A 16009-nucleotide genomic window follows, 5' to 3' on the forward strand; every position below is an offset into this window, starting at 1 on the left:
TTAGTTCTCACCCGTCACTGTTGAGATCAGCCGTAGCCACAGAGTACCCGAAGGAAGAAGCCAGCTCCTCTCCCCACAGGATGTGCTGTGGCACCAGGCGGTACATGTTATCTTTACGCAACAGCACCACCGCCCCCGTGTGATTGGCTCTCGGAGCCCCCGCCACGAAGGTCAGCTCACCACGACTCATTATGCCTTGAGCAGAGTCCACTGAGAAGCCTGGAGCAAGGTATCATGGGATAACGGTTAGTAGCAGTAGTGTGTGTGTGTGTGTGTGAGGGGGTGGGCATGTTTGTCTTCTACAGAGGTAAAGACAAGGTCTGTGTGTGTGATAAGAAGTGAAACAGAAGATTCCTAGTCTTACTATAGTGCATGTAAACAGAGGATTCATCTTACTTTAATGGGATTTACTCCCTCGGGATGGGGTGTGTGTAGGGATGTGAGGGGTGTGTGTAGGGATGTGAGGGGTGTGTCTGCAGTGGTATAGTGAAATAGTGAAAGAGGGGGGAATTGAACGTGCATGTGGTGTGACATGAGCATGTGTGGAAAAAATATCAGATACAAATCAAATCATTTCATTCACAATGACATTTTCTGTTGTTCTTGCTATATTCCAACATGGCGGGGTGTCAGAGTAGGGATTGGCAGGGAGTCTTGTGTTAGTCCAGGGTCAACATTCAGGCAGAAGCATCTCATAGACAAAAACAGAGACAGACAAATACTGTGCTAAAAGCATCCTCTAGACAGACATCCAGAGAGACAAACAGAGACGGACACAGAGAAGTTCAGGGCGACAGGTGTGGAATGACCAAAAGGTTGGCTGAACTACTGTAGGAAGCTGGTTGTAAGACTTATGCTTGTATATTTTAGTCTGGTCAAATAATTAACCAGCTTGAGAATCATAACTAGTTAATAAATTTGCCTTGAGAGAACAGGTAGCCTAGCGGTTAAGAGCGTTAGGCCAGTACTTGAACAGTCGCTGGTTCAAATCCCAAAGCCGATTAGGTGAAAAATCTGTTGATGTGCTCTTGAGCAAGGCACTTACTAGTTGCTCTGGATAAGAGTGTCTGCTAAATGACTCAAATGTAGACTATGACCTCATTAGTTGTTCAGCAGACAGTTGTTCGGTAGCTTTTCTGTTTTGGACGCATTTTGTAGAAGCTCCAAGGAAACAGGTTTGGAATTCTGCTGTCTGACTCACTGTAGAACAAGAGAATAATAGAGCTGTGTCCCTTTAAGATGAATGTGACAGTTGGACATGTGATCCAGTAACAGTGTAGGCCTTTAAGAGATAAAGAGAAAACGTCTGTAAATATAACAAACTAGGCCTTTAAGAGAGGGATGAACTCATTTGTCTTTTCACGCAAAAAAAGTCACATCACAACTCTAGTAAAATGTATTTGTGTCCCTTTAAGAGGAATGCTACAGTTATAGTTGATATCTACCCAAAATAAGGCCTTTACTATTACAAAGAAGTCTGATCCTCTCTGTCTTTTACACAAAGAAGTCTGATCCTCTCTGTCTTTAACATAAAGAAGTCTGATCCTCTCTGTCTTTTACATAAGAAGTCGGATCCTCTCTGTCTTTTACATAAGAAGTCTGATCCTCTCTGTCTTTTACATAAAGAAGTCTGATCCTCTCTGTCTTTTACATAAGAAGTCGGATCCTCTCTGTCTTTTACATAAGAAGTCTGATCCTCTCTGTCTTTTACATAAAGAAGTCCAATCTGCTCCTTAAAGCTATAAAGGGAAGGGAGGCTTTATCTTGCAACCTTTTTTAAACTGGGGCCCACCAGGATTCGGGAATGGGGCCCACCAGGATTCGGGAATGGGCCCCACCAGGATTCGGGAATGGGGCCCACCAGGTTTTGGGAATGGGGCCCACCAGGTTTTGGGAATGGGGCCCACCAGGATTCGGGAATGGGGCCCACCAGGTTTTGGGAATGGGGCACACCAGGATTCGGGAATGGGTTCCACCAGGTTTAGGGAATGGGGTCCCTGCAAACAGTTGTGTTGTGCAGCTGTCTACAGTGCAGGCCCTCGTGGTTGTAAGACTTATGTGAGGTATAAATGGACCTAAATATAATGTAGCTTCTTTACTGATCTCTGATCAGTAGTTCTCAGTGGGACTTCCTGTCAACGGAAAATCGTGTGAGACAAATTGGAAAATTGAAACATTTCATTTTTCATTGGCAGTATTTATTTTGGCAGTTACTGTGGAAAAACTGGGCCTGACTCATCAGTGGACTACGCTGGGTTCTCTATCCAACAGTAATCAGATTTAATGGATACGATCTGAGAAGAAACAGCATGTACAACTGCTGCTGCCTGGGTAGTGACTTGTTCACTCAGTCGAAAGACTGGATTTAATTATAAGCTATTTACATTTGCAATAAGCTTTTTACATTGTAAGACATTAGGGACCAGTTTCCCGGACACATATCAAGCCTAGTCTTGTACCAAGACATCATTTTATTGGAGAATCTCCATTAGACATAATACAATAACAGAATGCATACAGGGCTGGTTTCCCGGAAGTCCTGGACTATAAAGGATCTTACTGTTATTATACTATACAGTACATTAGACATCTTTATCAGTCAAGACGAGTAGATTCCCGTGTGAAGTCAGTCAGAGATGAAGATGACAACAGACTGTGGTGAAATTCCTTTACATTTAATTCTGCATTTTTATTAGGATTGAACTTAAATCTGCCATTTAGCTAAGCTAAAACATAACCTGTAATAGCACTATCGTCTGTCTGTGGCCTTTTAGTAAGCGTGCAAAACATATGGTATGTGAATTTAGTCATTATGTAATTTGGTTAGAGGGTCAATGGAGGCATGCAGCGAGTTATAAGTGAGGGGTCAAAGGTTATAATGGCCATTAAGGATGTGGAGGACGAGGGATAAGGCAGGATATTCCTCCCAAATGGAACCCTATTCTCTATGTAGTGCACTGTGGGCCCTATAGGCTCTGGTCTAAAGTAGTGTACTGTGGGCCCTATAGGCTCCGGTCTAAAGTAGTGTACTGTGGGCCCTATAGGACCTGGTCTAAAGTAGTGTACTGTGGGCCCTATAGGACCTGGTCTAAAGTAGAGTACTGTGGGCCCTATAGGACCTGGTCTAAAGTAGTGTACTGTGGGCCCTATAGGACCTGGTCTAAAGTAGTGTACTGTGGGCCCTATAGGCTCTGGTCTAAAGTAGTGTACTGTGGGCCCTATAGGCTCTGGTCTAAAGTAGTGTACTGTGGGCCCTATAGGACCTGGTCTAAAGTAGTGTACTGTGGGCCCTATAGGCTCTGGTCTAAAGTAGTGCCCTATATAGAGACCAGGTCCTATAGGGCCCACAGTGCACTACTTTAGACCAGGTCCTATAGGGCCCACAGTACACTACTTTAGACCGGAGCCTATAGGGCCCACAGTGCACTATACTGTATATAGGGAATAAGGAGCTCTTTGGGAGGCATTCCAGTTGTTGTGTAGAGGAGGATGAGAATAGAGAGGTTTACAGATGTAGAATAGATCCACATGGTTGATGGGAACAATCAATTGGATGGACAAAACGTTATTGGTTAGAGTCCATTAGCTGGATCTAAAATGGGAATGAGCAAGTATCTCTTATCGATAAAAGAGATGTCACTCGGCTCCAAGGAAAGGACAGCTCTAAACACTCAGCTCCAAGGAAAGGACTGCTCTTAACACCCAGCTCCAAGGAAAGGACTGCTCTAAACACCCAGCTCCATGTAAATGACTGCTCTAAACACCCAGCTCCAAGGAAATAACTGCTCTAAACACTCAGCTCCAAGGAAATGACTGCTCTTAACACCCAGCTCCAAGGAAAGGACTGCTCTAAACACCCAGCTCCAAGGAAATGACTGCTCTAAACACTCAGCTCCAAGGAAATGACTGCTCTAAACACTCAGCTCCAAGGAAAGGACTGCTCTTAACACTCAGCTCCAAGGAAAGGACTGCTCTTAACACCCAGCTCCAAGGAAAGGACTGCTCTTAACACTCAGCTCCAAGGAAAAGACTGCTCTTAACACCCAGCTCCAAGGAAAGGACTGCTCTTAACACCCAGCTCCAAGGAAAGGACTGCTCTAAACACCCAGCTCCAAGGAAATGACTGCTCTAAACACCCAGCTCCAAGGAAATGACTGCTCTAAACACCCAGCTCCAAGGAAATGACTGCTCTAAACACTCAGCTCCAAGGAAAGGACTGCTCTAAACACTCAGCTCCAAGGAAATGACTGCTCTAAACACTCAGCTCCAAGGAAATGACTGCTCTAAACACTCAGCTCCAAGGAAATGACTGCTCTAAACACCCAGCTCCAAGGAAATGACTGCTCTAAACACTCAGCTCCATGTAAAGGACTGCTCTTAACTGTGCACTAGAACGCAGATTCTAAACACTCTATTCCCCATGGGGCCTACGCTGTGGGAGCAGTATCATTCAACCTTCTGCAAATCCCTCTTTGAGATACAGTATACTGTACATGTTAGTGTTGGTATTGTCTTTCTACACAAAATCCTACATAAACGATTACCACTGTGATATCAGAATATTTTGTTCACTATGAGATTTGTTTTTAAATTCTGCATTACTTACTTAATTATTTCACTTCAAACCCCTTTATTTTACTTAGCAAAGTTACCTGTATCTACAAAACGTGGATAAATAAGAATGCAGATCTAGATGTACTGTATATAGAACCAACACCAAGGTACCCTGGACAGCTCCAAACCATCACATCATAGAGTAAACTACAGACTGACAGACTGACAGGCTGTGCAGACCACCCCACCATACAGACTGAAAGGCTGTGCAGACCACCCCACCATACAGACTGACAGGCTGTGCAGACCACCCCACCATACAGACTGACAGGCTGTGCAGACCACCCCACCATACAGACTGACAGGCTGTACAGACCACTACACCAAACAGACTGACAGACAGTACAGACTGATAGTTACACAGAGAGACATGCAGACCAGACAGGAGTTCTATGTTCGAATCTACGTACATTCTAAACACGTTCTAGAGAAGAGCTAGCAACGAGCATACACCAACACACGGGGGTAAGGGCATGTGGGAGGACAGAAGGGATTGGGTTAATTCCATTCCAATTCTAATCAACTCAGGAAGAACACTGAAATTCCAATTCTCTTCAATGCTATTCAATGTGGACAATTTGGAATTGGAATTTTGTTTACATTCTGAATTGACTGGCATTGAAATTGAATAGGCCACAACCCTGGAGACTTGATACAGTAAGTTGTACCAACATGAATCACCTCACTCCAAGCTACAAACCTAAGTAGCTATTCTGAGCTACGTCCTCAAACATGGGCCGGTTGGAGTGTGGCTCCAGAGTTTTGTACACCAGCGCATCTTCATCGGGACTAGCCATGAACAAGAGCCCTGCGGCCCGAGAGAGAGGAAGAGAGAGAGGAAGGAGTGGGAGGGGTGGAGGGAGTGGAGGGAGTGGAGGAGGGGAGGTGGTGAAGGGGAACAGGGTGACAAGGAGAGAGAGAGGGAGTGCAGGTGAGAAAGGACTGTGCTGTGATTGTGTGTTTTCTTCTTCCTGCTACCAGTGGTTTGTGGGTAAACCACTGGTACCTAACAGAAGGATGACAAGACTGACTCACGCTGTACCCAGAATGCACTGCCAGAACTGTCTGTGGGGGAAACGCAAACCCACTGACTCCAAGAACAGACAGACTTAGCCTGGTCACAGATCAGTTTGTAATGTTTAGCCAAATTCTCTGTGTTGTTTTAGACAACTCCTTTGACTATGATTTTGGCTGGTCCCAGATCGGTTTGTGCTATTTAGCCAACTGCTCTGACTATGATTTTGGCTGGTCCCAGATCGGTTTGTGCTGTTTAGCCAACTTCTCTGACTATGATTTTGGCTGGTCCCAGATCGGTTTGTGTCTTTAGACAACTCCTTTGACTATATTATATAGCCTGGTCCCAGATCTGTTTGTGCTGTTTAGCCAACTGCTCTGACTGTGAAATAGCCTATTGCCAGATCTGTTTGCGCTTTTTAACCAACTGCATGGCCTATGAAATAGACTGGCCCCAGACCACTTTGTATTTTCTTAGCCAATTTCGGTATGGCATGACAGAAATGTGCTACCAAAGTACAAGTTTTATATATATTTTATACTATATTTTATTATACTATAATTACATTATTACAAGCAGATACACCAACAGGCCATGTCGACTGTGAGATAATAATATAACTCTTAAATAGCCTATTATTTATTGTAATATTTCTGACCCTGATCCACAGGGCACAGAGTCTCTCTGCGTGTCATTTATATCATGATTGGACCATTCCTACGGTAGCTACTTCATGATTGGTCCATTCCTACATTAGCTACTTCATGATTGGTCCATTCCTACAGTAGCTACTTCATGATTGGTCCATTCCTACAGTAGCTACTTCATGATTGGTCCATTCCTACAGTAGCTACTTCATGATTGGTCCATTCCTACAGTGGCTACTTCATGATTGGTCCATTCCTACAGTAGCCAGTTCATGTGGGAAAGTATTCAGAATATTGAGGTGGAGCTCTGGTGAATCACGCTCATACACAGAGAAGGGTCAGGGATGGCCCATACGGACAGGAGAGAAACAGCACAAGGGTGTGTCTGAAATGCACCTTTTCTCTATGTAGTCCACTACTGGTCTGCACCGCACTGGTCTGGGCCAGTCTGCCTTTTTAGCCCCATGTTGGTAGCTACTCTGAGTCCTCTCGGTCTGCGATAGGTATTTATTTTGGGCAGAGTGTGTCGTCAGTTGTCATCCTTCCCTGGCCTTCTCTCCTGTCCTGTCCTATGCTGTGCTCAGTGATCTCTGGTGAGACAGTGCAGCAGACAGACAGCTGTGTGAGAGGAGCAGGAGAGGGCTGGGCAGGGCAGGGACGGTCCTACCCAGGTAACTATGGTAGGGAACAGGGATCAGCTGAGCATTCAGCTGTTTCTCATCCGCCACTTCATAGGGCCCGTCGTCATAGAAACCCAGATCCAGTAAAGTCTGATTTAGTAGCTGGACGCGCATCTCTCCTGGAAGGAACAGAGTTAGAGGACACAGACAGACACAGACACACAGACAGACACACAGACACAGACAAGCATTCTCTCTCTCCCTCTCGCTCCCTTTCTCCCTTTCTCTTTTTCTCACACACACACAGACACACACACACAGACACACACACACACACACACACACACACACACACACACACACACACACACACACACACACACTAGCACATTCTCTCTCTCTCTATTGCCAAACACACACACACACACACACACACACACACACTAGCACACACTCTCTCTCTCTATTGCCAAACACACACACACACACACACACACACACACACTAGCACATTCTCTCTCTCTCTATTGCCAAACACACACACACACACACACACACACACACACACACACACACACACTAGCACATTCTCTCTCTCTCTATTGCCAAACACACACACACACACACACACACACACTTTCATTTTCAAACACATACAAAACAGTTATGTACAGGACAAAGTAAACCATCTCTAGGGTTCCACAGTGAAAATGTCAAGTACAATATAATGTAAATCGTGACTCCACCTAAGGCCTGTTTACAGTAATATATGAAACAATGATCCATAATTCCAGCCATGTTGATCCCTGACATTAAATAATGACAGTTCCATCCATCAGCCCATTAACTACCTGCTGGGAATCAATCACTTTGATCGATCAGTATGACTGCGGAGGCCAGGCAGTAGGCTTATCAGTAGGCAATGATTTGTCCACTAAAATACATGTAATTTTATGAAAACAGAATTGATGGCTTTTGGGTCATTTTTTTTCAGTACGCTTCTGCATCTAAGACAACTGTAAGGGAAAAACTGACTAAAAAGCTCCAGTAATATATTTTCAGTCTAACTCCATCATTTTAGAAAGTGCCAAAAATATTTTTTAGGATTCATATAAGTAAAGTAAAGGCATACTGTATAGTAGCTGAATCGACACAACAAGATGTGTATGAAAACATCTGACAACAAGCTTTGACTTAACTGATTCCATTGGAAACACCTCAGCTGTCAGTCATCACTATTTAACCTGTATTTATACAGGTGTGTCTCAATGAGATAAAAAAAAGAAAAGAAAAGGTCTGTCACCTTTCCAGTTGTACGTTCCAGGAGCTCCGAACATGATAAATTGGTTGTCGGGTGTGAAGGCGGCAGACAGACCCTGCTGACAGAAGCCAAACTGTTCGTGTCCCTGGGGTCGCCCCTCACAGAACTTCCACTCCCCTCCATCTAGGTCATCCCTCTCGGTCAGGTCCTCACTGAGCACGTAGCAACGCCCGATGGGGTCCCGCGTCTCCGACGGCAGGCCCACGCGCTGACGCAGCTCGTACAGATGGGCACAAGTCTGAAAAAAGGGACAGGAGAGGTATAGAGTAGCAGGTTCATTGATGAGGTCCTACAGGTTTGGACAGAGAAGCTAAGTAACTGGAATAGATGGTCTAGTACACTACAGACATGCTAAACACATCTCGTACAGGTGGGCACAAGTTTGCTTCATTGAATTGGTCCCACAGGTCTGATTCATTGAATTGGTCCCACAGGTCTGCTTCATTGAATTGGTCCCACAGGTCTGATTCATTGAATTGGTCCCACAGGTCTGATTCATTGAATTGGTCCTACAGGTCTGCTTCATTGAATTGGTCCCACAGGTCTGGTCTTTGAATTGGTCCCACAGGTCTGATTCATTGAATTGGTCCCACAGGTCTGGTTCTTTGAATTGGTCCCACAGGTCTGATTCATTGAATTGGTCCCACAGGTCTGATTCATTGAATTGGTCCCACAGGTCTGGTTCTTTGAATTGGTCCCACAGGTCTGATTCATTGAATTGGTCCCACAGGTCTGGTTCTTTTAATTGGTCCCACAGGTCTGATTCATTGAATTGGTCCCACAGGTCTGATTCATTGAATTGATCCCACAGGTCTGATTCATTGAATTGGTCCCACAGGTCTGCTTCATTGAATTGGTCCCACAGGTCTGATTCATTGAATTGGTCCCACAGGTCTGGTTCTTTTAATTGGTCCCACAGGTCTGATTCATTGAATCGGTCCCAAAGGTCTGATTAATTTAAAAAATATATATATATATATTTAACTGGGCAAGTCAGTTAAAAACAAATTCTTATTTACAATGACAGCCTAGGAACAGTGGGTTAAATGCCTTGTTCAGGGGCAGAACGACAGATTTAACCTTGTCAGCTCGGGGATTCAACCCAGCAGCCTTTCGGTTACTGGATCAACGCCCTAACCACTAGGCTACCTGCCGCCTCTTCATTGAAGAGGTCCCACAGCTCTGGTTCATTGAAGAGGTCCCACAGGTTTGGTTCATTGAAGAGGTCCCACAGGTCTGAACAGAGGCAGGAGCAGTAGTAGTACCATCTCAGCATAACTGAGACAACTACAATAGATGGCTAGCTATTCTACAAACATGAGTTCTTCCTAACTCAGCCTTTCCCAAACTCTGTCTTGGCTAGCCCAAGGGGTGCGTGTGTTGGTTGTTACCCTGGTACTACACAGTTGATTCAAATAATCAAAGCTTGATGATTAGTTGATTATTTTAATCAGCTGTGTAATACAAGAGCAAACAAAACATGCACCTCTTGGGGTCTCGAGGACTGAGTTTAGAAAACGCTGTCCTAACCACTCAAACTGACCAGGGAAACCTCTGAGCCAGTAATACAGGCTCTAACCAGGGCCTGGAGTTGGTCAGGGAAACCTCTGGACCCGAGCTACAGGCTCTAACCAGGGCCTGGAGTTATTCAGGGAAACCTCTGGACCCGAGCTAGGGCCTGGAGTTGGTCAGGAAACCTCTGGACCCGAGCTACAGGCTCTAACCAGGGCCTGGAGTTATTCAGGCTCTCTAACCAGGGCCTGGAGTTGGTCAGGGAAACCTCTGGACCCGAGCTACAGGCTCTAACCAGGGCCTGGAGTTATTCAGGGAAACCTCTGGACCCGAGCTACAGGCTCTAACCAGGGCCTGGAGTTGGTCAGGGAAACCTCTGGACCCGAGCTACAGGCTCTAACCAGGGCCTGGAGATGGTCAGGGAAACCTCTGGACCCGAGCTACAGGCTCTAACCAGGGCCTGGAGATGGTCAGGGAAACCTCTGTGTGATTGTGTACTGTGTACTAACCACCACCTTTCCTCCAATCCCCTGGCTCTTGACTGTTACTCCTAGCCACTGGTTGTCCTTGCTTTCCCAGTCGAGGTTTACGTCTCCATCGATGTCCACGCGCTCGCAGTCAAACTCCTCGCCTGTGATTGGACAGCGGTAAAGAGCGCCAGGGCGCTTCCTCTGCATCATGCCCAGTCCTCTGGCCCGCGGCGCCCCCACCAGGATCCTGTTAGCAAGACACAAACACATGAATTTCTATGGAAATGGACAATAACATTTTTGTAGCGTAGCAAATTGTATTATATTGTTTCATACTGTATGTGATTGTTTCTGGGAGTATCCATTAAAAGGGTAATCAGTAGTTGCTGCATCCATTTTTGGACTTATAAATTAATTAGTTGTTACATTTTCAATGCTTAGCAGGACAGAACATGGTCCAATTCGCATTCTTATCAAGAGAACAACCCTGGTCATTTCTCTGCCTCTGATCTGAAAGACTCACTAAACACAAATGCTTGATTTGTAAATTATGTCTGAGTGTTGGAGTGTGCCCCTGGCTATCCGTAAATTTAAAAAACAAGAAAAATGGTGCCATCTGGTTTACATTATATAAGTATTTTTTAATTATTCATATTTTTACTATTACTTTTGATACTTAAGGATCTTTTTAAACCAAATACTTTTATAATTTTACTCAAGTAGTATTTTACTTGGTGACTTTCACATTTACTTGAGTTATTATCCATTAAGTTATCTTTCATTTTATTCAAATATGACAGTTGCTTACTTTTTCCACCACTGTCTTTTAGGCCAGGAAAGCTTCTTTCACACACGACTGTTACTAGGAGCATAGTCTCTCATGACAGACTGATCGAAACACAAATTATTAAGTAGCTGGCCAGCACACTCAAGATTTGGTTCTGGGTTCTGGTGATACTGGCAACATACCTACAATCCCAATAGTCACCCCTGACCAGTAAACACTGTGGGCACCATACTGTAGTTATGGACTTTTATTGGTTCCTGGAGTTGTTTCTGGTCAGGTCACATGGTCAGAAAACAGGAAACCCTTCCGACCCTACTGTTTAATGTTTCGGTTTGAAAAATGCATCAGGACACATAACCAGCTTTTTAATTTCACCAGGCTGCCAATTTGAGGAGCCGCCTGAAGAGTGAGAGGAATGGCAGATAGAGGAATCCCAGCAGTGCTGAGGCAGAGAGCTCGTAGTGAGGACGACTAGCTACTATTCTCAACTTTGTGTGGTGATCTTTCTGGCACCCAGAGCTGCTGAGGCATCAGCCAAATGGATGTTACACAGACGGGACGAGGAGAAGTCCAGAGGCTATAAGACTCAGGCTGGATCCCAGACTTGACCTCTACAAGATCATCAACAGACTACATCAGCCATCATCTACCATCCTCTATCCAGCTCTCTCCACTCAAGGCATAAACTGACCCTCTCCATCTTCGGAGGATAAAGATTTCAAAGACTTCTATTGGTTGACCTGTCTTGACATATTGCTTGTTTGTTTTTGAAGCGCTTTGAGATTCTATGAAACTTGATATAGAAATGTAATAAATTACGATTATTTTTATGTATGACCTGCTCTCCTGAGCTAGTTAGTTTAGATGTTGTATATTTGTTGTTAACAGCAACCTCAGTGACTTTCAGTGAGGTCTCTATTCTTTGACACACAAAGCATCAACGTATTACTGGGAGGTTGGTATCTATCTCTGATACTACTATGTGTTATCATGATTCCCTCCCCCTCCTATCTTTTGTAATGGTTGCATTTTCAGTGGCTCTGGCTTCTGCCTTATACGGGCTGGCTGGTCCAGGGGGCTGGCTGGTCCAGGGGGCTATTTAAAAACGCACCATTGAACAACATTCCAACCAACCAATTCTCTCTCTCTCTCCTCTCTCCTCTCTCTCTCTCTCCTCTCTCTCTCTCTCTCCTATCAGCCATCGCATGGCACAGGCCCAGAAGCTAGACACAGAGAAAGAGGGGGAGAGTGGGGGGAGTGGGAGAGAGAGAAAGAGAGAAAGAGAGAAAGAGAGGAAGAATGAGTCAAGAGAGGGAATTAGAAAGAGGTAGAGCAAAAGGGGGACAGAGGGAGAAAGAGGGAAAAAAGAGAGAGAGAGAAAGAGTGAATGAGAGAGAGAGAGAGAGAGAGAGAGAGAGAGAGAGAGAGAGAGAAAGAAGGGTCATGTTCAGAATGAGACAATTCTTTGAAATGGCTATAAATATGGTCTAGTTGAGGGGAATGCTACGTAAGTAGCTAGATGTACCCAGGCTTTCCAACGTTGGGTAGCTTCACTTAACTTCACATTCCAGCCAAGGATTCATCCGGACTACGGAGGTGGATACTGCTCTTCCGCCTGCCGTTAACTCTAGCAGGCTTGTAACTGAGCGTGTATGTCACACGTGGCTAGTCGAACGCCGAACTCTTCATTCAGACAATGCAGAACCATTAACCCATGGGAGAGGCAGAGAAACATTTACATTTGTACCGAAAGCAACATGAATTAAAAGCTTTCTTGCACATTTAGCAGGCTATGGTGTGAAAGAGGCTTTTAGAAGTCGTCTTTCTTGTATTACCTATTGTTAATGGCGTCTTTGATGTGATTATCAATGCACACAGTACCTTTACTCCTATGATCAAATAATTGTAAAAAGTCATACAAAAGTTTCACTGTGCGTGAACTTTCAAATGCATCCTGTCATTACTAAATGTGTCATAGATATTTTAATATTACTATATTTTAAACACACAACAACAACAAAAAATATTTTATTAGCAAACTATTTTTGGTAAATATTGAATTGGTCATCTTCCTCAAATAAAGGGGATGATGACGCAATCTTTGCGATAGGCAGGGAATCTGATTTGATTGGTCCTCAACTCGTGGCTCAGACATTTTCATTCAGGATAAATGCAGTTAGCCTGCCCCAGAGCAAGTTAAGGATACGTCGCCGTAGAAATTTGCTTGGCTAAAAGGTGAGCCACTTTCGGGGTAACGGTTATCCCAAGTTGAACTCTCAGAGCAAAATTACTTTGTTAAAGCTATGTGTAAAGAGGGAACAGGCTGGAGGGCTCCAGGCAGGATAAGAGTTGGTGCATCTAACCTGACTACAGCTACAGGGTAACAGTTGGTGTATCTAACCTGACTACAGCTACAGGGTAACAGTTGGTGTATCTAACCTGACTACAGCTACAGGGTAACAGTTGGTGTATCTAACCTGACTACTGGGTAACAGTTGGTGTATCTAACCTGACTACAGGGTAACAGTTGGTGTATCTAACCTGACTACAGGATAACAGTTGGTGTATCTAACCTGACTACAGGGTAACAGATGGTGTATCTAACCTGACTACAGCTACAGGGTAACAGTTGGTGTATCTAACCTGACTACAGGGTATTAGTTGGTGTATCTAACCTGACTACAGGGTAACAGATGGTGTATCTAACCTGACTACAGCTACAGGGTAACAGTTGGTGTATCTAACCTGACTACAGGGTATTAGTTGCTGTATCTAACCTGACTACAGGGTAACAGTTGGTGTATCTAACCTGACTACAGCTACAGGATAACAGTTGGTGTATCTAACCTTACTACAGGGTAACAGTTGGTGTATCTAACCTGACTACAGGGTAACAGTTGGTGTATCTAACCTGACTACAGCTACAGGATAACAGTTGGTGTATCTAACCTTACTACAGGGTAACAGTTGGTGTATCTAACCTGACTACAGGGTAACAGTTGGTGTATCTAACCTGACTACAGGATGACAGTTGGTGTATCTAACCTGACTACAGGGTAACAGTTGGTGTATCTAACCTGACTACAGGATAACAGTTGGTGTATCTAACCTGACTACAGGATAACAGTTGGTGTATCTAACCTTACTACAGGATAACAGTTGGTGTATCTAACCTGACTACAGCTACAGGATAACAGTTGGTGTATCTAACCTTACTACAGGGTAACAGTTGGTGTATCTAACCTGACTACAGGGTAACAGTTGGTGTATCTAACCTGACTACAGGGTAACAGTTGGTGTATCTAACCTGACTACAGGGTAACAGTTGGCGTATCTAACCTGACTACAGGATGACAGTTGGTGTATCTAACCTGACTACAGGATAACAGTTGGTGTATCTAACCTGACTACAGGATGACAGTTGGTGTATCTAACCTGACTACAGCTACAGGATAACAGTTGGTGTATCTAACCTGACTACAGGATGACAGTTGGTGTATCTAACCTGACTACAGGATAACAGTTGGTGTATCTAACCTGACTACAGGATGACAGTTGGTGTATCTAACCTGACTACAGGGTAACAGTTGGTGTATCTAACCTGACTACAGGATGACAGTTGGTGTATCTAACCTGACTACAGGGTAACAGTTGGTGTATCTAACCTGACTACAGGATGACAGTTGGTGTATCTAACCTGACTACAGGATGACAGTTGGTGTATCTAACCTGACTACAGGATGACAGTTGGTGTATCTAACCTGACTACAGGATAACAGTTGGTGTATCTAACCTGACTACAGGGTAACAGTTGGTGTATCTAACCTGACTACAGCTACAGGGTAACAGTTGGTGTATCTAACCTGACTACAGGATAACAGTTGGTGTATCTAACCTGACTACAGGATAACAGTTGGTGTATCTAACCTGACTACAGCTACAGGATAACAGTTGGTGTATCTAACCTGACTACAGGATAACAGTTGGTGTATCTAACCTTACTACAGGATAACAGTTGGTGTATCTACCCTGACTACAGGGTAACAGTTGGTGTATCTACCCTGACTACAGGGTAACAGTTGGTGTATCTAACCTGACTACAGGATGACAGTTGGTGTATCTAACCTGACTACAGCTACAGGATAACAGTTGGTGTATCTAACCTGACTACAGGGTAACAGTTGGTGTATCTAACCTGACTACAGGATAACAGTTGGTGTATCTAACCTGACTACAGGATGACAGTTGGTGTATCTAACCTGACTACAGCTACAGGATAACAGTTGGTGTATCTAACCTGACTACAGGGTAACAGTTGGTGTATCTAACCTTACTACAGGATAACAGTTGGTGTATCTAACCTGACTACAGCTACAGGATAACAGTTGGTGTATCTAACCTGACTACAGGGTAACAGCTGGTGTATCTAACCTGACTACAGCTACAGGATAACAGTTGGTGTATCTAACCTGACTACAGCTACAGGATAACAGCTGGTGTATCTAACCTGACTACAGCTACAGGATAACAGTTGGTGTATCTAACCTGACTACAGGATAACAGTTGGTGTATCTAACCTGACGACAGGATAACAGTTGGTGTATCTAACCTGACTACAGCTACAGGATAACAGTTGGTGTATCTAACCTGACTACAGGATAACAGTTGGTGTATCTAACCTGACTACAGGATAACAGTTGGTGTATCTAACCTGACGACAGGATAACAGTTGGTGTATCTAACCTGACTACAGGGTAACAGTTGGTGTATCTAACCTGACTACAGGATAACAGTTGGTGTATCTAACCTGACTACAGGATGACAGTTGGTGTATCTAACCTGACTATTTCGACCATGCTGGTCATTTATGAACATTTGAACATCTTGGCCATGTTCTGTTATAATCTCCACCCAGCACAGCCAGAAGAGGACTGGCCACCCCACATAGCCTGGTTCCTCTCTAGGTTTCTTCCTAGGTTTTGGCCTTTCTAGGGAGTTTTTCCTAGCCACCGTGCTTCTACAC

The 16009-nt window shown here is 44.3% G+C and overlaps 1 protein-coding gene and 1 long non-coding RNA gene across 4 annotated transcripts in view; one reads left to right on the forward strand and one right to left on the reverse strand.

Moving 5' to 3' along the window:
• Positions 1 to 16009, reverse strand: part of LOC115122803 (integrin alpha-7) — a 146903-nt gene that overhangs the window by 53476 nt on the left and 77418 nt on the right. For 2 of the 3 annotated variants that reach the window (XM_065004211.1, XM_065004215.1), the window contains exons 2-5: positions 10239 to 10446; positions 8200 to 8455; positions 6944 to 7075; positions 12 to 219 (exon numbers count right to left, since the gene is read on the reverse strand). In XM_065004211.1, the coding sequence (XP_064860283.1) occupies positions 12 to 219; positions 6944 to 7075; positions 8200 to 8455; positions 10239 to 10446 (804 nt within the window). Of the gene's footprint in view, positions 1 to 11; positions 220 to 5314; positions 5423 to 6943; positions 7076 to 8199; positions 8456 to 10238; positions 10447 to 16009 lie in introns of all 3 variants that reach the window. The other variant, XM_065004214.1, reaches the window with a different exon arrangement.
• On the forward strand, positions 158 to 11820 carry LOC115122804 (uncharacterized). Its single transcript, XR_003862519.1, has 2 exons — positions 158 to 245; positions 11365 to 11820. It is a non-coding gene; the product is annotated as an uncharacterized LOC115122804 (long non-coding RNA).

Source organism: Oncorhynchus nerka, linkage group LG2 (assembly GCF_034236695.1).
Source record: "Oncorhynchus nerka isolate Pitt River linkage group LG2, Oner_Uvic_2.0, whole genome shotgun sequence".
NCBI lineage: Eukaryota > Metazoa > Chordata > Actinopteri > Salmoniformes > Salmonidae > Oncorhynchus > Oncorhynchus nerka.